The sequence below is a fragment of the Tinamus guttatus genome, unplaced genomic scaffold (genome assembly GCF_059628265.1).
Source record: "Tinamus guttatus ecotype Peru unplaced genomic scaffold, ASM5962826v1 Tinamus_guttatus_pri_ptg000386l, whole genome shotgun sequence".
NCBI lineage: Eukaryota > Metazoa > Chordata > Aves > Tinamiformes > Tinamidae > Tinamus > Tinamus guttatus.
In genome coordinates this window covers 111,216-132,504 of record NW_028288920.1, presented here as the reverse complement: position 1 = coordinate 132,504, position 21,289 = coordinate 111,216, and the positions used below count along the sequence as shown (strand labels likewise).

Here is a 21,289-nt window from a genome sequence, read left to right as displayed (position 1 = left end):
CCCAGGCGCAGGCGGGGGCTGGGGCCCCGGGACGGGCGTCCCGGCGGAGGTGCCCGCGGCTCCCGGGGTGCCGGAGCGCACGGAGCCCGGGGGCCCCGGCCCTACGGGCGGTCGTGCTGCTGTGAGGAGAACGGCGCCCCGGCCATCTTCCCGTCTGCATCGCTTCTCCGGTCGGTCGCACTGGTTGCAAAGCCTGCATCTGTGTTTAAGTTTTATTTAAAATAAACTCGTGTGGTAAAAGAAAGTCGTGCCTGTGTCTGCGCTGGTTCCTGCTCCCGCAAGCTCACGGCCCTGCGGGAAGTGCACGGAACCTGGGAAGGTCGGATGGGGCCGGGGCCAGGCACCCGCGTGGTGTCTCGGGTGGGCTGGGGATGTGCGGGCTGGAGGGAGCGGAGCAGGAATGAGCCCCAGCGCCGCATCCTGCCCCATCCCCGGACCGCGAGGGCCTTGGCCGAGAGCTGCTGAGCCCAGTGGGTCCTGCCCACGCCAAACTCGGAGGAGCTCCAGGGCACGGAGAACACCCGAAAACAGCCCCAATTAAAACTTAATCTACTCTTAAACCACAAAAGCCAGGGGAGAGCGCGAACGCAGTCCCCCACTACCACAAATTATGCAGTCGAGTTTCCCGCATTTGGGGAAATCGCAGGGGTCAGCACACCCGGAGTGCAAGGGATGAGCCTCGCCCTGGGAAAACCACCTGCCTGATCATGGTGTCTCCCCTGCCAGGTAAGTATGCCACACCGCCCGCCCGCCCCGCTGCCCACGCCCGCCCACGCACTCGTACCTCACGGACACCCCGCGACCAGGGACCGCCCCGCGGCCCCGACGCGCCCACGCGCGCCCCGACCCGCCGCGAGGCTCCGCGCCGCGGAACCGCCCCGCCAGCCCCGAGGAACCGCCGCGCCGCCCCGCGCCTGCGTGTCCCGGCCTGCCCCGCGCGGGGACAAATCTGCATAGTCCCGCCCCCGCCGTCTCGCCGCTCGTGGCTCTGCCCGCCCCCTGCGCCAGGGCCGCGAGTGTCTCCCGTCGGCCCTCGCGGGCTCTCCTCGGCCTAGCCCCGCCCCCTCCGTGCCTGGCCCCGCCCCCATCCCAGCAAGCCGCGGATCTCTCCTTTTCCGTCTAGCTCATTTGCATAGCCCCGCCCCTCCGCGCAGACGTCCCGCCCCCAGCAGCCTCGTCCCTATGGACTCCCGGGGCCTGTGGAACCCAGAGAGCCGCAGAGCGGCTGGGAAAGACCTTGGAGAGCAGCGAGGGCGGCCGGGAGCCCCCGGCACCATCCTGCTAACCCGGGTCCCTGAGCGCCTCCTCCCCACGTTCCTTGAGCACCGCCAGGGACCGGGACCCCCCCCTCCCCTGGGCAGCCCGTTCTGCTGCTTGACTGCTCTTTCCATGTAGAAATTCTTCTAATGTCCAACCCGAACCTCCCTGGCGCAGCTGGAGGCCGTTTCCTCTTGTCCTCCCTGCAGTTATTCTGGAGAAGAGAGCGACCCCCGTCTCCCTGCAGCCTCCTTCCAGGTCGTTGTAGGGAGCGATAGGGTCTCCCTGGGCCTCCTCCTCTCCACACTCAATGGCCCCAGCTCCCTCAGCCGCCCCTCGCAAGCTCTGTGCTCCAGCCCCTTCCCCAGCTCCGCTGCCCTCCTCTGGACACGCTCCAGCGCCTCAATGTCCTTCTTGCAGCGGGGGACCCACAAGTGAACACAGTGTTCGAGGGGCGGCCTCACCAGTACCAAGTGCAGGGGGACGATCCCTGCCCTGGTCCTGCTGGCTCCGCTGTTCCTGACACCGGCCAGGAGGCCCTCGGCCTTCTCGGCCACCCGGGCTCGCTGCTGGCTCCTGCTCAGCCGCTCTCGCCCAGCGCCCCCAGGCCCTTTCCTGCCCTCAGCTCTGCAGCCGCTCTGCCCCAGCCTGCGGCGCTGCACGGGGCTGTTGTGACCCAGCAGGGCCCGGCCCTTGGCCGTGTCGAACCTCCCACGGTGGCCTCAGCCCATGGATCCAGCCTGTGCAGCTCCCTCCGCGGAGCCTTCCTACCCTCGGGCAGATCTGCTCTTCCCCCCGGCTTGGTGTGGGCTGAGATTGGCTGAGGGTGCCCTCAGTCCCCCCATCCAGGTCATGGATGAGGACATTAAAGAGGACGGGCCCCAGCACTGACCCTGGGGAACACCGCTCGGGACCGGGCGCCAGCTGGATCCAGCTCCATTCACTGACACGCTCTGCGCCTGCCCATGAGGCCAGTTCTTCACCCGGTGAAGAGTCCCCCTGTCTAAGGGGAAGGCAGTGGCGGACGGTGCCAAAGGCCTTTCTGCAGCCTGAGGAGACCCCGGCCGCAGCCTTTCCCTCAGCCTCCAGGCGGGTCCCCTGGCCACAGAGGGGATCAGGCCGGTGGGGCCGGACCTGCCTCTCCTGAGCCCTGTGGCCGGGCCTGGTCCCCCGGCTGCCGCACGCAGCTGCGTGAGCGCCCCAAGGTCACGGGCTCCGTCCCCTTCCCCGATGCCGGGGCCGGGCGGACAGGCCGGCAGCTCCCGGCTGCTCCCTGCGCCCCTTGGGGCAGCTGCGGGCGGCGCCGCCCGCTCTCCCGTCCCCTCCTGCTCTCCAGGTCCCCTCTCGGTCCCTGCAGCCTCTGCGGGGGCGGCCGGGCCCGGGGCACCCGGCGCTGGCACCGGGGGCAGCCGGGCTGGGGCCGGCGGTCCCGGAGCTCCGGGGCAGGAGCAGAGCGGGACCCCGGGCGGGGCGGGAGCGCGGAGGGGCGGGTCCATGCAAATGAGCTAGACGGAAAAGGAGAGACCCGCGGCTTGCTGGGATGGGGGCGGGGCCAGGCACGGAGGGGGCGGGGCTAGGCCGAGGAGAACCCGCGAGGGCCGACGGGAGACACTCGCGGCCCTGGCGCAGGGGGCGGGCAGAGCCAGGAGCGGCGAGACGGCGGGGGCGGGACTATGCAGATTTGTCCCCGCGCGGGGCAGGCCGGGACACGCAGGCGCGGGGCGGCGCGGCGGTTCCTCGGGGCTGGCGGGGCGGTTCCGCGGCGCGGAGCCTCGCGGCGGGTCGGGGCGCGCGTGGGCGCGTCGGGGCCGCGGGGCGGTCCCTGGTCGCGGGGTGTCCGTGAGGTGCGAGTGCGTGGGCGGGCGTGGGCAGCGGGGCGGGCGGGCGGTGTGGCATACTTACCTGGCAGGGGAGACACCATGATCAGGCAGGTGGTTTTCCCAGGGCGAGGCTCATCCCTTGCACTCCGGGTGTGCTGACCCCTGCGATTTCCCCAAATGCGGGAAACTCGACTGCATAATTTGTGGTAGTGGGGGACTGCGTTCGCGCTCTCCCCTGGCTTTGGTGGTCCAATAACAGACAGAATTGGCTGGGAGTTGGGTTCCACACACCGGGATGTGCAGTCTTCTTACTCTCCCGGTCTTTTTACGAGCAGCTGCCGGCAGCGGCCCCTACTGCGCGTTCGTCCTCGCAGCTGCGGTCCGGGGCTCGCTCTAGCGTAGCAGGACCTTGCTGCACTCGGCAGCCCCGAGTGGAACTCGCAGCAGTAGCTCCGTTTCGGGCATCTTGGAATTCAACAAGGCCAAGTGCAAGGTCCTGCACCTGGGGAGGAATAACCCCAGACACCAGTACAGGCTGGGGACCGAGCTTGTGGAGAGCAGCTCTGCAGAGAAAGACCTGGGTGTCATGGTGGATGATAAGTTGACCATGAGGCAGCAGGTGCCCTCGTGGCCAAGAAGGCCAATGGGATCCTGGGGTGCATTAAGAAGAGCGTCTCCAGCAGGTCGAGGGAGGGGATCCTGCCCCTCTACTCAGCCCTGGTGAGGCCACATCTGGAGTATTGTGTCCAGTTCTGGGCTCCACAGGACAAGAGGGATGTGGAGCTGCTGGAGAGAGTCCAGCGCAGGGCCACAAGGATGATCAGGGGCCTGGAACATCTGCCCTATGAGGAGAGGCTGAGGGAGCTGGGCCTGTTCAGCTGGAGAAGAGAAGGCTGAGAGGGGACCTGAGCAGTGTCTAGAAGTACCTCAAGGGAGGCAGTGAGGAGGATGGTGCTGGCCTCTCTTCACTGGTGGCCACTGACAAAACTAGAGGTAATGGCCACAAACTGAAACACCAAAAGTTCCCCAGGAACTTAAGGAAAAAAATCTTGACAGTGAAGGTGACAGAGCACTGGAACAGGCTGCCCAGAGGGGTTGTTGAGTCTCAGACACAGTCCTGTGCTATGTGCTGTAGGTGACCATGTGTGTGCAGGTGAGTTGGACTAGATGATCCCTAGAGGTCCCTTCCAACCTTAATGGTTCTGTGATTTTATCTCGCACGGAGCAGCCGGGCGCAGGCACCGCCGCGAGGATGGAGCAGCTGCGGCCGGGCTGGAACGGGCCAAGTCCCGAGGAGCCTCCACAGCCCCTCGCAGAGCTGCCCCATCCCCCCGCGCCGCCCTCCAAAAGAAGCTGCGCTTAATCTAAGCTCTCCCCGAAAAGCCGGTGGAAGCAGCACTTCACCACAAGCTGCCGGGAAAACTCCGTTCAAACCTGTTGTTCAACCACAAAAGCCAGGGGAGAGCGCGAACGCAGTCCCCCACTACCACAAATTATGCAGTCGAGTTTCCCGCATTTGGGGAAATCGCAGGGGTCAGCACACCCGGAGTGCAAGGGATGAGCCTCGCCCTGGGAAAACCACCTGCCTGATCATGGTGTCTCCCCTGCCAGGTAAGTATGCCACACCGCCCGCCCGCCCCGCTGCCCACGCCCGCCCACGCACTCGCACCTCACGGACACCCCGCGACCAGGGACCGCCCCGCGGCCCCGACGCGCCCGCGCGCGCCCCGACCCGCCGCGAGGCTCCGCGCCGCGGAACCGCCCCGCCAGCCCCGAGGAACCGCCGCGCCGCCCCGCGCCGGCGTGTCCCGGCCTGCCCCGCGCGGGGACAAATCTGCATAGTCCCGCCCCCGCCGTCTCGCCGCTCGTGGCTCTGCCCGCCCCCTGCGCCAGGGCTCCGAGTGTCTCCCGGCGGCCCTCGCGGGCGCTCATCAGCATGGCCACGCCCTCCTCAGCACGGGCCCCGCCCATCGCCGCGTGCCCGTGTCCCGGCGCCCTTTGCGCGCGCTCATCTGCATATCCCCGCCCCCAGCCCGCGTGCCCGCGGTGCGGCGGGGGGCGCGCCCGGGACGTGGCAGCGGGCGCAGCCAATGGGCGGCGGCGGCGCGCGCGTGCGCGGCGGGCGGGCGGGCAGCCATGGCGGCGGCGGCGGCGGCGGGCGGCGGCCGCTGGGAGCTGGTGCGGAAGGGCCGCCGGGCCGCGGGGGGCGCCGGGAGCCGCCGGGCGCTGCGCGAGGCCAACGCGGCGCGGGCGCTGCCGCTGCCCGGTGAGCGCGGGGCGGGGCGGGGGGGCTCCGGGACCCGCGGGCTCTGCGGCGGCCACGAGTGGCCCCGGGCCCTGCGTGGAGCGGCCCCCCTGCACGCGAGTGATTTTCCCCGCCCGAGTGTTTCCCTCCCGCTCGCGGGTGTTTCCCTTGTGCTTGGGTGTTTTCTCCCGAAGCGCGGGTGTTTTCTCCTTGCACACGGGTGTTTTCTCCCTAGGCGCGGGTGTTTTCCCTGCACACGGGTGTATTTTCCCTGCCCAGGTGGTTTTCCCCTGTGCACGGGTGGTTTTCCTCCACACACACGTGTTTCCCCCCTGCACGGCTGTTTCCCCCCTGCGCGGCTGTTTCCCCCCTGCACGGCTGTTTTCCCGGTGTTCGGCGCATCCCCGGGTCACTCTCTCCCTCTCCCCCGTTGCAGCTCCCATCGCTCCCTCGGACACCCTCTTCGAGCTGGGCTTCGAGAAGACCATGAAGAAGCAGAACAAGGAGCAGGTCCCTCCGGCCGCGGCCCCCGAGCCGCCGCGGCGGCCGCACGCGGGCAGGGGCGCCCGCAAGGCGGCGACGGGCCCCGCGGCGCCGCGGCCGGGCCGGTTCCGCGCGCTGGAGGAGGCGCTGCAGGCGGTGAGTGCCCGCGGCCCCGCTGCAACGCGGCTGCGCGCGGAGCCCCGGGGCTCGCGCGGCTGCGGCGGCTCCGTGCGGGGCTGCCCCCGGGAAGGGCCCCGGCCCCGGCTCCCGTGGAGGCTCCGGCGGCCGCCCCACTCGCGCTTCGGGCTGCGCTTTCCGTGGGGCCGGCCCGGGCTGCGGGCGGTGTCTGGAGGGAGCCGGTGCTTCCCGCTCCGCGTGTCCCGTCCGCGCCGGGGAGGAGCCTGGGAACGGCGCCGCTCTCCCGGTCTGTCCTGCCCAGCTGCTCCGAGCGGGTTTCCACGCTGGTTCTCTGCATTGTAAATGCGTCTGTGGGACCCGCTCGTGCTCGTCCCTGCTCTGCTCCCACGGTGGCTGCGGCCGGGTCTGATTCGAGGCTGATCCCAGCCGAGCTCCCGCGGGGAAGTCGCTGCCGGGGACGCGGGTCCCGCAGCCGCCGCGGTGCCGCTCGTCCCTTCGGGGCTCCGGGCAAAGCTCGGAAAACCCCTCGAGTCCCGTTGTGCATCCCGAGCCCGTGGAGCCGAGGGGCGGCCCCCGGCCCGGCGGGTCGCGGGGATCCGGCTCCGTGGTGCAGCCGGCAGCGACGGCCGGGATGGCCGGGAGGAGGCGGCGGGAGGCCCCGGCTGCAGGCGGCCGCTGCAGCTCGGTCTCGGCGGCAGTGCTCGTGCTGGGTGACGTGCGGGTGACATTGCGGGTGACACACGGGTGACGTGTGGGTGACACTTGGTGGCACCGTCCGCGCGGCTCCTCCAGGCGCTCGGGCGATGGGAGCGGAGCCGGGAGCGTCGCCGGGCCCGGCCGCGCGGGACGGAGCTGCCCCCGCTGCAGCAGAGCTGCCCCCGCTGCGTTCGCGGCTGCTCTGGGGACGTCCTGCAGCTTCCCTTGGCCCTGCAGCCCACAGGTTTTGGGTGTTTTTCCCCTGTTTCTCAGTAACCCGTGTTAACCCGGAGGACACGTGGCTGTGTCGAGCACAGAACCGAGCAGGGTTTCGGGCCGGGCGGTCCCGTCCCGCTGCGCCCGGGGCTCCTCCCGTCCCGGTTCGGCGGCTCCCGCGGCCGCGCGCTGCAGCCCGCGCGTGTTTTGCAGCTGGACGTGGCCGAGCTGCAGAAGGAGCTGGACAAGAGTCAGCGCATGTTCCCCGAGAACCCCTCGGTGTGGCTCAAGGACCTGGCCGGCTACCTCAACTACAAACTGCAGGCGCCGAAGAGCGACCCGGCGCTCAGCCAGCACGCGCACGGTCAGTGGCGACGCGCGCGCCGCGGGGACGGTGCATGCACGTGGTTGGGGACGGTGCATGCACACGGTCAGGGATGTTACACACACGGCTGGGGACGTTACACACACGGTCAGTGACATTGCACACACAGTCAGTGGCGATGCACACGCGGCAGGGACGTTACAGTCAATGACGTTGCACACGTGCAGTCAGTGATGACGCCTGTGCACAGTTCGGGACATTAAACACTGTCAATGACAGTGCCCGCGCAGTTGGGGTCGTTACACACGGTCAGTGACAGTGCCTGCGCGCTCAGGGACGTTACACGCGTACCGCTGGGGACGTTTCACACACACGCTTGGGGACACCACGGTCAGTGACGGTGCCCGTACGCTCGGGGACGTTGCGGATGCTCCGCGGCCACGCGGTGCCGCCGCTGTCCCTGGGCTGCAGGGGATGTCGGGAAGCCGCCGCCCCGGCTGCGTGCGCTGCAGCGGCGCCTGCAGCACGAGCGGGGCTGCAGCTCCCACGGCGGCTCCGGGGCTGTCCCCGGCAGCGCGTCCGGCCGGCGTCGCTCCTGTCCCCGGCGCAGCCGTCCCGGGGGGCAGCCTGTCGCAGTCGGCGCAGGACGTTCCAGGTGGAGCGTCACGGACACCCCGCTCAAGGGACGGCGCTCGGGGACAGCGGCTGGCGGGACCGCGCAGGGGTCTGTGCGGAGCCCCGTGGGCTGCAGCCCGTGCCCGGCCGCGCTCCCTGCACGCAGACGCGTTGGCGCTTTTCTTTCTTTTCTTCATAGACCCCTTTTCCCTCCCAAGCTGTTCTAGCCGGCGCTCGGCAGCCCGGGCGCAGCTCGCTGGCTGCTCTACAAACCTGCTTAGCAATAACAGCCGGGCATCGCGCGCTGTCGCCGTGACGTGGGATCGCTCTGTTTGCGAACGCCCGGAGGCTCCTGCGGCTCCGCAGCGTCGGCCGGTCCTGGCGGCCGTGCCGAGCGCGTCCCGCGTGCCGCATGACACGGGGCTGCGCTCAGGGCCGCCGCTCTCGCTGCAGACTACCCGTACTGCCTGGCCAGCAGGGAGCTGCGCGGCGCCGTGCGGGCGCTGCTGGGCCGCGCGGCCGCCGCGCTCGAGCTCTTCTTCGACCACTGCGTCTACACGATGCTGCAGGAGCTGGACCGCAGCCCGGGTGAGCGCGGGAGGGACGCGGGGAGGGACGCGGGGCTGCCACGACCGTGAGGCACCCGGGGGGCCCCTGTCCCCATGGGCTCTGCGTCCCCAGCTGGGGCAGCGCACAGGGAACGCGGAGGCGGCGGCAGGGCCGGGGCGGATCGCAGGGAACGCGGAGGTGGCGGCAGGGCCGGGGCGGATCACAGGGAACGCGGAGGCGGCGGCAGGGCCGCGTCCCCGCCGTGGCCGAGCCGGGGCCCTCCAGGACACCCCTTGTGCTGTGTTCTAGGGGAGTCTTTGCACGGTTACAGGATCTGCATCCAGGCGGTGCTGCTGGAGCGGCCCAAGATTGCCACGGCCAACCTGGGCAAGGTGAGGCGGGCCCGGGGCTGTCCCGTGCCGTCCTGCGCCATCCCGCGCCGCGCTGCCGCTCTGCAAGGCCCCGTGCCCGCAGGCCCCGCGGGGCCGGGCTCGCCTCTGCCTTCCTGCTCCCAAACTCCGGGGAATCTCCGCTCTCCCCGCAGTACCTGGAGCTGCTGCGCTCGCACCAGAACAGGCCGGCCAAGTGTCTCACCATCCTGTGGGCCCTGGGGCAGGCCGGCTTCGCGGACCTCGCCGAGGGCCTCCGAGGTGAGCGCGGCAGCGCCTGGGGCCGCGTTCCCGGCCGCGTTCCCGGCCGCGCGCGGAGGCGGCAGGGCGGGCGCCCCGGCGTTCCCCGCTCCGTGCTCACGCCTCTCCCGCAGTGTGGCTCGGCGTCATGCTGCCGGTGCTGGGCATCAAGGCGCTGTCCCCGTTCGCGGTGGCCTACCTGGACCGGCTGCTCATGTGAGTTGGGCTCCTCCGCGCCGCAGGGTGTCCGGTGCCGGGGAGCCGGGGCGGGAGCGACGGGAGCGCCCGGAGCTCGGGGTTGCTGCTGCCCAGACCTTGCATAGACACCAACCTGCAGCCTGCAGGTCCCTGCGCTCGGCCGCGTGTGCAGGGGCCGCGTCCCCGCGGAGCGGCCGTGTCACCGTGACCTGCAGTCGCGGCCGCGCCGCGTCCCCAGCAGGGCGCCCGTGCCGGCGGGGCGCGCTCGGCCGTTTAACCGGTTTGCCGTCAGCTGGGCAGGGTTCCCTCGCCTCGATCAAGCCTCCTTTCCCATCCCCTCTGTTGCGGGCCACACGGGAGCCGTCCGGAGCCTCCCGGGATGGGAGGGAAGCGCCGCGTTCCCGTGGGAGGGATTTCCAGCCGCGCTGCCCGAGCAGGGCCCGTGGGTCCAGCTGGAGTGGCAGGGCCTGGGAGCGGAGCGCCCGCTCCGTGCGGAGCGTCCCTCGAGGAGCGGACGGGGCCGGTCGGGTACCTGGAAACGCCCTGCTCGTCCACGCGGGATTTTGGGATAAATGGAAAGGGCTCTGGGCACCGTTCCCAGCCCGCCGTGTCCCCCGCAGGATGCACCCCAACCTCACCAAGGGCTTCGGCATGATCGGGCCCAAGGACTTCTTCCCGCTGCTCGACTTCGCCTTCATGCCCAACAACTCGCTGCCGCCCAGGTAGGGCCGCGCGCGGCGCTGCGCCCGGGCTCGCGCGCCGCCGCGCCTGACGCGGTGCCCGCAGCCTGCAGGAGCAGCTGCGGCAGCTCTACCCGCGGCTCAAGGTGCTGGCGTTCGGCGCGGCGCCCGAGGCCACGCTGCACTCCTACTTCCCGTCCTTCCTGTCGCGCGCCACGCCGAGCTGCCCGCCCGGCATGCGCACGGAGGTGAGCGCGCGCGGCCCGGCGCGCGGCGCAGCGCCCGGTGTCCGCAGCCGTCATGCGACGCCATGCGCGGCGCGCTCTGCCCTGCAGCTGCTGGACGCCCTGGCGCAGTGCCTGCGCGTGGACCCGCTGAGCTTCAGCGTGTGGCGGCAGCTCTACACCAAGCACCTCTCGCAGTCCAGGTGGGCGCCGCGCGGCGCGGCGACCCGCACGGGGCCGGGGACGGGCAGCACCGGGGCGGCGGGTCCCGCGTGCCCGTGGGAGCTCGGGAAGCCGCTCCAGGCCGAGGGGTCCCCGTCGGATCCTGCCGTCATGCAGCGGCCGGACCCGCTGCTGCCGGACCAGGGTCGCTCGTCACCCGCGCGCTGCGGGTTCCTGCAGCGCCCGCGCTGGGCAGAGCCCGCCCTGCTCCTTGCAGGGCCGTTTCCCGGGAAGGCTCCTGCCTTTCTGTGCTGGGAAGCGGCAACTAGACCTCTAAGTCCTGGGAATCCGCCGTGCGCTGGGGCCGGCGCCGCGGGGAAGCCGCGTTGCTCCCGCGCCGGCCCCGTCCGGGGTGGCGGTCGGGGTGCCCGAGGAGGGGCAGGGACCCCCCGTGCCCCTCGTGCCGTCTCTGCGCGCGCGGGAGCGTCCAACCGCTGCCGCGGTGCCCACCGAGGCCTCTGCTTTCCCGCGTGCGCAGCCTGCTCCTGGCCCACCTGCTGGAGACCTGGGACAGCGGCAGCAAGAAGGTAGGAACGGCGCCGGCCGCGCTCGGGGACGCCGTGGGCTCCGGGGCGCCGCGGTGCCCGTCCGCGCCGGCGCTGAGCGCCCGCTCCCCCGAGGTGCGGCAGGCGCTGCAGGACACCGTGCGCTCCTTCGCCGTCACCAACGAGGAGCTGGCGGCCCGCGCGCCCGGCGGGGACCGCGACGTGGCGGCCTGCGACGCCGCCTGCAAGGTGAGCGCCGGGCTGCGGCGCTGCGGCCGGGGCCGCCTCCGGGCTCTGCTCCCGCCGGGAGCTGCGGCCGCGCACGGAGCGTCCTGGGGTGGGAGGCGGCAGGAACGGGGCCGACCCGCAGCGCGGGAGGCTGCGCTCACGCACCCGCTCCGCGCGCCGCGGCCGGGGCTTTCCGAGGATTCCCGGCACACGGATACCTCTGTGGGCCGACGGGATCTGCTGCTCTGGTTCCCCAGAACCTGCTGCACAAGATGAAGGGCCGCGGCTTCCCCTGGGCTCGGCTGCTGCTGGTCGTCCTGGTGTTTGCGGCCGGTTTCCTGATCCACGACATCCGCACGCAGGGCTCCTTCCAGGGTGAGGCTCCGCCGCCGTCCTCGGGAAGGGCTTTGCGGGGCCGGGATGTGATAAATGTCCGTGGAGGACAGAATTCCGCTGCCTTCTTGCGCGCCCATGGGTGACCGAGGTGTCCCTGCGCGCCCATGGGTGACCGAGGTGGCCCTGCGCGCCCTCGCCTCCCTCCGGAGCGCGGTGCTGCCTCCGGCACCACGTCGCTCCGTAGATCCCGCCGCATCCCTGCGTCCGGAGCGGGGCTGCCGACGTGTCCCCCGCGCCGCTGCCGGGAGCGTTTCCTGGCTGTCACCGTGCTGCATGCGCGGGGGTTCCCGCGTCCCTCTGCTGCTCCGGGACGTCTCCGGCTGCACGTGCTGTGGAGAGGAGCAGCTCGGAGGAGCCCGTGGCCCAGCTGCGGGTGCAGCAGCCTTGCAGCTTGCGTGTGCAGCAGCTCTGCAGCCTGCGGGTGCAGCCCGGGCTCACGCGGGGCCTCCTTCTCCTGCAGCCTCCTCCTCGGCTCGCATCCTCCGCTCCTCCGGCATCGCGTCCGTGTCGCAGCAGGCCTGGCACAAGGTCTCCCACTGCTCCCTGGAGGGATACAGGCGAGTGGCGCCGGCTCTGAGCACGGCGCGCTTGTCCCTGGGTGCCGCTTCTGAGGGAGGCCGTGCCCGGAGCGCGGCCGGCCGCCTCTGGAAGCGCCTCCCGCTCGACCCGCCGTGCTGACGCGGGCGCTGCCGCCGCCGCGTTGCAGGTGGCTGCAGGGGACCCTGCCCGGTTACTGCTCCCAAGCGGCGGCCGCGCTGGAGCCGCACGTGAGGTTGCTGTGGGCGCAGGCCGGCGAGGCCGTGCGCGACGTGGCCGAGAGCTGCTCCTCGCAGCTGGCCTGGCTGCAGGACAACCTGCCCTGCTTCATCGAATGGGTGAGAGGGGGGTCCCCCGGGCGCGGGGTCCTGCGGTGGCAGCGTCCCGGGGACCAGCGGCCGCGCTCACCCCCCGCCACGGCCGCGAGCGCTCGGCCCGACGCCACCTCCCCCTGCAGCTGCAGTCCCGCGTGCCGGAGTCGGCGCTGCGCTTCGCCGAGGGCGTCCGGGAGCTGCTGCTCTTCCTGGTCCGGAGCTGCCTGCTGCCGCTGCTGGAACACGTGGCCGCGGCGCTGGAGCGCGGCTGGCAGCGCTGCGTGGCCGCCTGCGAGTGAGCACCGCCGCAGGGCGCAGCGGGGAGGCAGCCGCATGCTGCGGGCAGGAGCGGCGCCGCTGCCTCCGCGCGCCCTGCGCCACCCGTGTCCGGCTCTGGGTGACGGGGCCGAGGAGCCGCCGCTGCGGCGCTGCCGGCCTCCGCGTGCCCCTTCCCGCGTGACCCCTTCCCTTGCGTTGCAGCGGCGCGCTGTCCTGGGCCTGCGTGAGGGAGCGCGTGGCCGGCGTCACCTACTCCTCGTGGCTCTACCTGCACAGCACCGCGCTGGCCGTCAAGGACTGGGCCGTGGCCGTCGTCTCGGGACGTTAGTCCTGCTGCGGGGGCAGCGGGGCCGGGGGCCGCGTCGGCTCCGCTCCCCGCGCGCGGGGCCGGGACACGGGCTGGCCGGGGCTGCCTGCAAGGAAAGGGGACGGCCCCCCCGGGCTGGGGCTGTTCCCGTCCCGCCTTCCTGGCTCCGGGCCCGGCTGCCTCTACCCTCGTCCCCGCGCGCCCGGGGAGCCGCGTCCCGGGCAATGAACCAGGGCCCTTCCCTTTGCACGGCTGCGTGGGCTCTTTGTGCGCGGGGCTGCGGCTGCGCCGGAGCGGGACCTGCTCCCGGGGACGGTGCCAGGTGCCCTGCAGCGGGATCCCGGGGACGGTGCCAGCCGCTCCGCAGTGCTGGAACGGGGCCCCAGCTCCCGGGGACAGGGCCGGCTGCCCCGCAGCGCCAGAGCGGGTCCCCACTCCCGGGGACGGTGCCAGGTGCCCTGCAGCACCAGAGCGGGACCCCCAGCTCCAGGGATCGGTACGAGGCGCCCTGCAGCGCCAGAGCGGGCCCTGTGCAGGGTGCGGGGGCAGCTGGGCCCGGGGCAGCATCTCCTCCCGGTGCAGGGCCAGGGTGGCCGCGGGGCGCAGGAGGCTGCGCAGGAGGCTGCGCTGCACCCGCTGCACCCGCTGCACCCGCTGCCCTCCCGTCCCCACCGCCCGCCCGGGTCCATCCCCGCTGCCCGCCCGGGCCGCCCTTGGCCGCGGTGCCCAGGGGAGGGAGCAGCGGCGCGGCCCGGTACCGCTCGGGGCACCGGGACTGCTGCGGGCACCGGTACCGCTCCAGGTACCGGGACTGCTGCGGGCACCGGCACCGCTCGGGGCACCGGGACTGCTGCGGGCACTGGCACCGCTCCGGGTACCGGGACTGCCGCGGGCACCGGGGCCGCTCGGGGCACCGGGACTGCTGCGGGCACCGGCACCGCTCGGGGCACCGGGACTTCTGCAGGCACCGGGGCCGCTCGGGGCACCGGGGCCGCTCGGGGCACCGGGACTGCCGCGGGCACCGGGGCCGCTCGGGGCACCGGGACTGCTGCGGGCACCGGGGCCGCTCCGCCCCCCGGGTTCGGCTCTACCCGCTCGGGTCCGCTGCCCCCCCCGGCACCGGCCCGGCCCCGCCGGCTGCCCCAGCCCCTGGTTCCGGCCCGACCCCGCGGGGCCGGGCGCAGCCCTCGGTGTTTCCCGTGTCCCCGGTGCCGCCCCAGCCCCTCCCTCGTGCCCCTCTCGAGCACCCGGTCCGGTCCCTCGGTGCCGGTGCGGCCGCTCGGTACCGTCCGGACACCTGGTCACAGTGCGGCCCTCGTTCCGGTGCAGCCGCTCCTAAAGCCCTGCTCCCGCTGCGGCTGCTCGGTCTGGGTGCCGCGCTCGGCCCGGTCCTGCCGCTCGATCCGGGCGCGCTCCCGTCCCGGTGCCGCCATTCGGTGCTGGTGTCGCCGCGCGGTCTCGATCCAGATCCCAGTCCTGTCGCTCGGTCCCGGTGCCTCTTGGTCCCGGTCCCGGTGCCGCTCGGTCCCGGTCCCGGTCCTGGTCTCGGTCCCGCTCGGTCCCGGTCTCTGCCCCGGTGCCGGTCCCGTTCGGTCCCGGTCCCAATCCCGGTTCTGGTCTCGGTCCCCCTCGGTCCCGGTCCCGGTGCCGCTCGGTCCCGGTCCCGGTCCTGGTCTCGGTCCCGCTCGGTCCCGGTCTCTGCCCCGGTGCCGGTCCCGTTCGGTCCCGGTCCCAATCCCGGTTCTGGTCTCGGTCCCCCTCGGTCCCGGTCCCGGTGCCACTCGGTCCCGGTCCTGCCGCACGCCGTGGCCCGGCGCGGCCCAAGCGGTTGCCATGCGGGGGATTAGCTCAAATGGTAGAGCGCTCGCTTAGCATGCGAGAGGTAGCGGGATCGATGCCCGCATCCTCCAGCGGCGCCTTTTGCTGCCGGGGGCGGCGCCTTCCTCTTGGGGGCGGGGCTCCCACCGCAGGAGGCGGGGCTCCCACCGCAGGAGGCGGGGCTCCCACCCCAGGAGGCGGGGCTCCCACCGCAGGAGGCGGGGCTCCCACCGCAGGAGGCGGGGCTCCCACACAGGTAGGCGGGGCTCCCACCCCAGGAGGCGGGGCTCGCCGCTCAGAAGGGCGGGGCGCCCTCCCCGGGGGGCCGAGGAGGCAGGGCCAGGCCGGGGGGCGGGGCCGGCGCGGCGCCGTCCAACGGGCGGGCGCGTTGCTGGCGGCGGCGGGCGAATGGGCGGGCGCGTTGGTGTCGCGCGGCGGCGGCGGCGGCGGCGCGGCGGGCCGGGCGGCGGTGGCGGCGCCGCGCCCGGCCCGCGGCCATGGAGGTCCGGTGCGGGGGGCTGCTGTTCAGCTCGCGCTTCGACTCGGGGAACCTGGCGCGCGTGGAGCCCGTGGAGCCGCCCGCGGCCGCCGGCGCCGCCCTGCCCGCCGCCGACTACGAGTTCAACGTGTGGACGCGGCCCGACTGCGCGCACACCGAGTACGAGAACGGCAACAGGTACCGGCGGGGAGCGGGCACGGGGCGGCGGGGGAGCCCCGGGGGCTGGGGAGCAGGGGAGGGTCCCGGGGGCCCTGGGCAGGGGGTCCCGGGTGGCTCCTGGTGGCCGCGGTGGCTCCGGGCTCCCCGAGTGGCTCCAGGTGGTTCCGAGCAGGGGGTCCTGGGTGGCTCCGGGCTCCCCGGGTGGCCGTGGTGGCCCCAGGTGGCCGCGGTGGCTCTGGGCTCCCCAGGAGGCTCTGGGAGGCTCCAGGAGGCTCCGGGCTCCCCAGGTGGCCGCGGTGGCTCCAGGCTCCCCGGGTGGCCGTGGTGGCTCCTGGTGGCCGCGGTGGCTCCGGGCTCCCCGGGCGGCCCCGGGTCCCCGGTTCCACGGGGCTGACGCGGCCGCGCAGGTCGTGGTTCTACTTCAGCGTGCGCGGCGGCGCGCCGGGGAAGCTCATCAAGCTGCACATCCTCAACATGAACCGGCAGAGCCGCCTGTACGCGCAGGGCATGGCGCCCTTCGTGCGCACGCTGCCCGCGCGCCCGCGCTGGGAGCGCGTCCGCCAGCGGCCCAGCTTCGAGGTGCGGGGGACGGCGACAGCGCGGGGGGACGGCGACAATGTGGGGGGACACCGGCGTGCAGGGTGACAGCAACGTGGGGTGACAGGAACACAGGCGTAACAGCAACACGGGGTGACATCGGCGCGCGGGGTGATGGTGGTAGTGCAGGGAGACACCAGTGCACAGGCTGACAGTGGTGCAGGGTGACACTGGCGCACAGGGTGACAGCAGTGCAAAGGTGACACCAGCTCAGGGGTTGACAGTGGTGCACAGGGTGACACTCACATGCAGAGTGACACCAGAATGGGGGTGACAGCAGCCTGCAGGGGTGACAGCAGCGCGTGGGTGTCACCGGCATGCAGAGTGACAGCACACACAGGGTGACACCGGCACACAGGGTGGCACCAGCGTGGGGGTGACAGCAGCTTGCAGGAAGGCACCAGCGTGCAGGGTGACACTGTGCACAGAGGGACAGCGGTGTGAGGGTGACACTACACACAACGATAGCGGTACAGGGGTGATACCGGCATGCGGGGTGACATCATGCACAGGGTGACACGGGCACACAGTGACGCCACGCAGGGTGACACAGTGCACACAGTGACGTCGCGCAGGGTGACGCTGCGCAGGGTGACACGGGCACACAGTGACACCGTGCAGGGTGACGTCGTGCAGGGTGACACGGGCACACAGTGACGCCGCGCAGGGTGACACGGGCACACAGTGACGCCGCGCAGGGTCCCCGTCCCGTCCCCGCGCTCAGCGCCGTCCCCGCAGGTGGTGCAGGCGCAGTTCGTGCTCTCCTTCGTGCACCGCTTCGTCGAGGGCCGCGGCGCCACCACCTACTTCGCCTTCTGCTACCCCTTCTCGTACACCGAGTGCCAGGAGCTGCTGGCGCGCCTGGACGGCCGCTTCGAGGACAGCCGGAACCTGGGCCCCGCCAGGTGCGCCCGGCGCCGTCCCCGCGGTGCCACCTCCCTGGAGCGCCCTGTTCCCGTCCCCGCGGTGCCACCTCCCTGGAGCGCCCTGTCCCCGTCCCCGCGGTGCCGTGCGCTGTGCGGAGCCCTCGTCCCCGTCCCCGTCCCACGCTCCACGCGGCGCCCTCGGCACCGGCACCGCAGCGGGACGGCGCCGCGCGGCCACGGGGTCCCCGGGCGCGGGGGGGTCCCTGCTGCTCCCGGGGCCGCCCTGTCCCAGCGGGAGGGACCGTGGGGAGGAGAGCAGGGCCCGGAGCGCAGGGAGGAGGCCCCGGGACCGGAGGCTCCGTCTGCCGTCCGCAGCGGGTGCTGCAGCCCTGCTGCTCGCGGCTGCAGCGACGGCGGGGCTGTTGCAGGGGGGCTGTTGCAGCAGCGGTTGCGGCAGCTGCGGTTGCGCGGGCAGTTGCGTCGGCCCCGCGGCAGCCCTGCCCCTCGCGTCCCGGTCCCCGCAGCCCGCTGGACTCCGTGTACTACCACCGCGAGCTGCTGTGCCCGTCGCTGGACGGGCGCCGCGTGGAGCTGCTCACCGTCACGTCGTGCCACGGCATGCAGGACGCGCGCGAGCCGCGCCTGCGCGGGCTCTTCCCGGACCGCAGCACCCCCCGGCCGCGCCGCTTCGCCGGCAAGCGCGTGAGTCGGGCGGCAACGCGGGGACGGGACCGGGAATGCCGCTCCTGGGAGCGGGGCCCGCAGCGCCCGCCGGGATCCCCGGATCGGGGCTCCCCGGATCAGGGCTCTCCTGATTGGGGCTCCATGGTTTGGGGCTCCCCATGTTGGGGCTCCCCGTGTTGGGGCTCTCCGGATCAGGGCTCTCCCAACTGGGGCTCCCCGGATCGGGGCTCCCCAGTTTGGGGCTCTCCCAGGGCTCCCCGTCTCGCGCGGCGGCTCCAGCTCCTTCCCTGGGCTCCAGGGCTCCTCCTGGTGCTCCTGCTTTTCCCTTGGGTTTCCCGTGGCTCCCGGAGTGGGGCACTGCTGGCCCGTGGGTCTCCCGTGGGAACAGCCCATTCCCGATGGGAGCAGGGAGCGGGGCACTGTGTCTCCCATGGGAACATCCTGTTCCCTGTGGGCGCTGCCATCCCCTGGTCTCCCGTGGGAACAGCCCATTCCCGATGGGAGCTGGGAGCAGAGCGCTGCCGTCCCCTGCGTCTCCCCTGGGAACACCCCGTCCCCGCGGGCGCAGGGCGCAGGTTGCAGGGCGCAGGGCGCTGTCGCGGCTCGCGGGGCCCAGCTCGCGGCGCAGCGCGGTGCCGACGCCGTCCCGCCGCGCCAGGTGTTCTTCGTGAGCAGCCGCGTGCACCCCGGCGAGACGCCGTCCAGCTTCGTGTTCAACGGCTTCCTGGAGTTCATCCTGCGCGAGGAGGACCCGCGCGCGCGCATGCTGCGCCGCATGTTCGTCTTCAAGCTGGTGCCCATGCTCAACCCGGACGGCGTGGTGCGCGGGCACTACCGGTGAGCGCGGCGCGCGCGGGCGCTGCACCGTGCGGCGGGGCCGCAGTGCGAGCGCCGCTCCGCGCCGCAGGACGGACTCGCGCGGCGTCAACCTGAACCGGCAGTACCTGCGTCCCGACGCGGAGCTGCACCCGGCCGTGTTCGGCGCCAAGGCCGTGCTGCTCTACCACCACGTGCACAGCCGCGTGCTGCCCGGCGCGCCCGACTGGAGGACGTTCGTGTCGCCGCTGGGCGCCCGCCCGCGCGGCCGCGCGCTGCGCGAGCTGGAGCGCTGCAGCAACGCGCGCGACGCGCCGCGCGCCCGCAAGCGCAGCGCCTGCGCCCGCCCCGCGCCGCCGCCCGCCGTGTGGATCGTGCCGCCCGCGCCGCCGCGCGCGGACCAGGAGCCCGCGGAGCCGGTGCCGCCGCGCGCCAGCGGCCTGGCCTACTACGTGGACCTGCACGGGCACGCGTCCAAGCGCGGCTGCTTCATGTACGGGAACAGCCTGCGCGACGAGAGCGACCAGGTGCGCGCGGGGCTGCCGCAGGCCGGGCTGTGCCGTGCTGGGCCATGCTGTGCTGTGCTGCACCATGCTGGGCTGCATTGGGCCGTGCTGCACCATGCTGCACCGTGCTGTGCTGCACCATGCTGCACCATGCTGGGCTGTGCTGCACCGTGCTGCACCGTGCTGTGCTGCGTCATGCTGGGCTGCAGTGGGCCATGCTGGGCTGTGCTGCGCCATGCTGGGCTGCACTGGGCCATACTGCACCGTGCTGTGCTGTGCTGCACCACCCTGGCAGATGCAGCACCCTGCAGCCGGCCTGTGCATGACGGCATGTGGGGCAGTATGGGAGGGACACAGGGCCATGCACAGGGCTATGGGGCAGTGCAGGAGGGACATGGGACTCTGGGGCAGCGCAGGAGTAGCTGTGGGGCAGCATGGGAGGGACATGGGGCAGAGCAGGTGAGGCTGTGGGGCAGTGTGGGATGGCTGTGGGGCAGCACAGGAGGGCTGTGGGGCACTGCAGAAGGGACACGGGACTGTGGGGCAGAGCAGGAGGGCCGTGGGGCAGCACAGGAGGGCCGTGGGGCAGCATGGCAGGGCCATGGGGCCGTGCACAGGGCCGTGGGGTGGCGCAGGAGGGACACGGGGCCGTGGGGCGGCGCAGCGCTCAGATCCGCTGTGTCCCCTCGCGCAGGTGGAGAACATGCTGTTCCCGAAGCTGATCGCGCTCAACTCGCCGCACTTCGACTTCGCGGGCTGCAACTTCTCCGAGAGGAACATGTACGCGCGGGACCGGCGCGACGGGCAGTCCAAGGAGGGCAGCGGGCGCGTGGCCGTGCACAAGGCGCTGGGCATCATCCACAGGTGGGCGGCGCGGGGCTGCACTGCTGCTGCCGGGGCCCCGCTCGGCCGGGTGTCCCCCGCGCGTCCCCCGTGTCCCCGTGGCCGCTCTTTGGCTCGGGGCTGGCTCTGGCCGCAGGTCCCGGCCGTCCCTGCGCGGCGGCGCCGGACATGTCTCCAGCTCCTGCCGCATCCTGACGGCTGCTCCCGCTGCGCCCGCCGCTCCCTGCGGCCCTGGCCGGTCCCCGTGCGGCTCCGGTGCCCGGGGGGGCTGCCCCCCATGCGTGGGGCTGCGGGGCTGCAGGGCTGCGCTCCAGCTGCGCTCCCTCCTGCTGCGCTGCCGGCCCGGCTGGGAGCACCCGCGGTGCATGCAGAGCGGCACTCCATGCAGTGCATGGTGCAGCGCATGCAGAGCGGCACTGCATGCCGTGTGTGCTGCAGTGCGTGCAGAGCGGCACCCCCGCCGCGGGTGACGCCGCCCTGCGCCCGCAGCTACACGCTGGAATGCAACTACAACTCGGGGCGCTCCGTGCACTGCATCCCGGGCGCCTGCCACGACAACGGCCGCGCCAGCCCCCCCCCGCCGCCCGCGCTGCCCTCCAAGTACACGGTGGAGATGTTCGAGCAGGTGAGCGCGGCCGGGGGGCAGAGTTGGGGGGCAGGACCGCAGGGCTGAGCGCAGCCGTGGGGCAGACCATGGGGCAGACCATGGGGCAGACCATGGGGCAGAGCCGCAAGGCTGAGCGCAGCCGTGGGGCAGAGCCGTGGGGCAGACCATGGGGCAGGGCCGCAGGGCCGGGTGCAGCCGCAGGGCAGAGCCGGGGGGGCCGCAGCGCCCGGCGCCGGCGGCCGCGGGGGAATCTCTGCGGTTCTCGGCTGCTCCTGCCCTTTTATGGGAAAAGGCTGCGGCCGCAGAGCGGAGCTGGGGCCCTGCGCCGGGATGGGGCTGGGAACGGGGCTGGGAATGGGGATGGGGTTGGGAATGGGGCCAGGGTTGGGAACGGGGCTGAGAACGGGAATGGGGCCAGGGCTGGGAATGGGGATGGGGCTGGGCCGGGGCCGGGGCGTCCCGGCCGCGCTGTCCCCGCTGCCGCGCGACACCGCGTGTCCCTGCGTGTCCCCACGCAGGTCGGCCGCGCGCTGGCCGTGGCGGCGCTCGACATGGCCGAGTGCAACCCGTGGCCGCGCATCGTCCTGTCGGAGCACAGCAGCCTGGGCAACCTGCGCGCCTGGATGCTGAAGCACGTGCGGGGCACGCGGGCCGCCCGCGCCGCAGCGCGCGGCTGCACGTAAGGGCTGCGGGGCTGCGCTCACCCCTGCGGCCGTGTCGGGATCCCCGCAGGATCCTCTGCTGTGGGGCGGGCGCAGGGGCGGCGCGGCCAGACACGGGGCCGCCGTCGCTCGCATGGGAGCAGCAGCGTCACCGGCACCGCATGTCCCTGCAGGCTGCAGCTGCCCCGGGGCTGGGGGGCTCCCAGCACCCCCCTTGCAGCTCTCCACAGCTCCATGCGGCTCCAAACATGCTCCCTGCAGCTCCCCACAGCTCCATGGGGCTCCCTGCAGCTCCATGCGGCTCCCAACACGCTCCCCGCAGCTCCATGGGGCTCCCTGCAGCTCCATGCGGCTCCCAATGCGCTCCCTGCAGCTCCAAACATGCTCCC

At 72.9% G+C, this 21,289-nt stretch overlaps 2 protein-coding genes and 4 non-coding genes across 6 annotated transcripts; 4 read left to right on the top strand and 2 right to left on the bottom strand.

The window, feature by feature from the left end:
* Positions 1–570: 570 nt before the first annotated feature.
* On the bottom strand, positions 571–734 carry LOC148593524 (U1 spliceosomal RNA). Its single transcript, XR_015913707.1, has one exon. It is a non-coding gene; the product is annotated as a U1 spliceosomal RNA (small nuclear RNA).
* A 2,417-nt stretch (positions 735–3,151) lies between these two features.
* On the top strand, positions 3,152–3,315 carry LOC148593523 (U1 spliceosomal RNA). Its single transcript, XR_015913706.1, has one exon. It is a non-coding gene; the product is annotated as a U1 spliceosomal RNA (small nuclear RNA).
* A 1,217-nt stretch (positions 3,316–4,532) lies between these two features.
* Positions 4,533–4,696, bottom strand: LOC148593522 (U1 spliceosomal RNA). The gene has a single exon (XR_015913712.1). It is a non-coding gene; the product is annotated as a U1 spliceosomal RNA (small nuclear RNA).
* Positions 4,670–12,864, top strand: TMEM214 (transmembrane protein 214). The gene is made up of 18 exons (XM_088530762.1): positions 4,670–4,688; positions 5,110–5,343; positions 5,759–5,961; positions 7,069–7,219; positions 8,249–8,383; positions 8,654–8,736; positions 8,889–8,994; positions 9,108–9,189; positions 9,792–9,893; positions 9,958–10,099; positions 10,187–10,278; positions 10,776–10,824; positions 10,918–11,031; positions 11,268–11,385; positions 11,867–11,963; positions 12,113–12,281; positions 12,401–12,552; positions 12,738–12,864. The coding sequence occupies exons 1-18, from the start codon at positions 4,670–4,672 to the stop codon at positions 12,862–12,864; spliced, it is 2,175 nt and encodes a 724-aa protein (XP_088386888.1).
* Positions 12,865–14,680: 1,816 nt separating this feature from the next.
* On the top strand, positions 14,681–14,753 carry TRNAA-AGC (transfer RNA alanine (anticodon AGC)). The gene has a single exon. It is a non-coding gene; the product is annotated as a tRNA-Ala (tRNA).
* A 365-nt stretch (positions 14,754–15,118) lies between these two features.
* Positions 15,119–20,921, top strand: AGBL5 (AGBL carboxypeptidase 5). Its single transcript, XM_088530761.1, has 9 exons — positions 15,119–15,337; positions 15,727–15,898; positions 16,655–16,821; positions 17,307–17,484; positions 18,125–18,303; positions 18,374–18,809; positions 19,483–19,652; positions 20,121–20,256; positions 20,757–20,921. Exons 1-9 carry the CDS (start codon positions 15,159–15,161, stop codon positions 20,919–20,921), a joined length of 1,782 nt encoding a protein of 593 aa, XP_088386887.1. The 5' UTR covers positions 15,119–15,158.
* Positions 20,922–21,289: the final 368 nt, after the last annotated feature.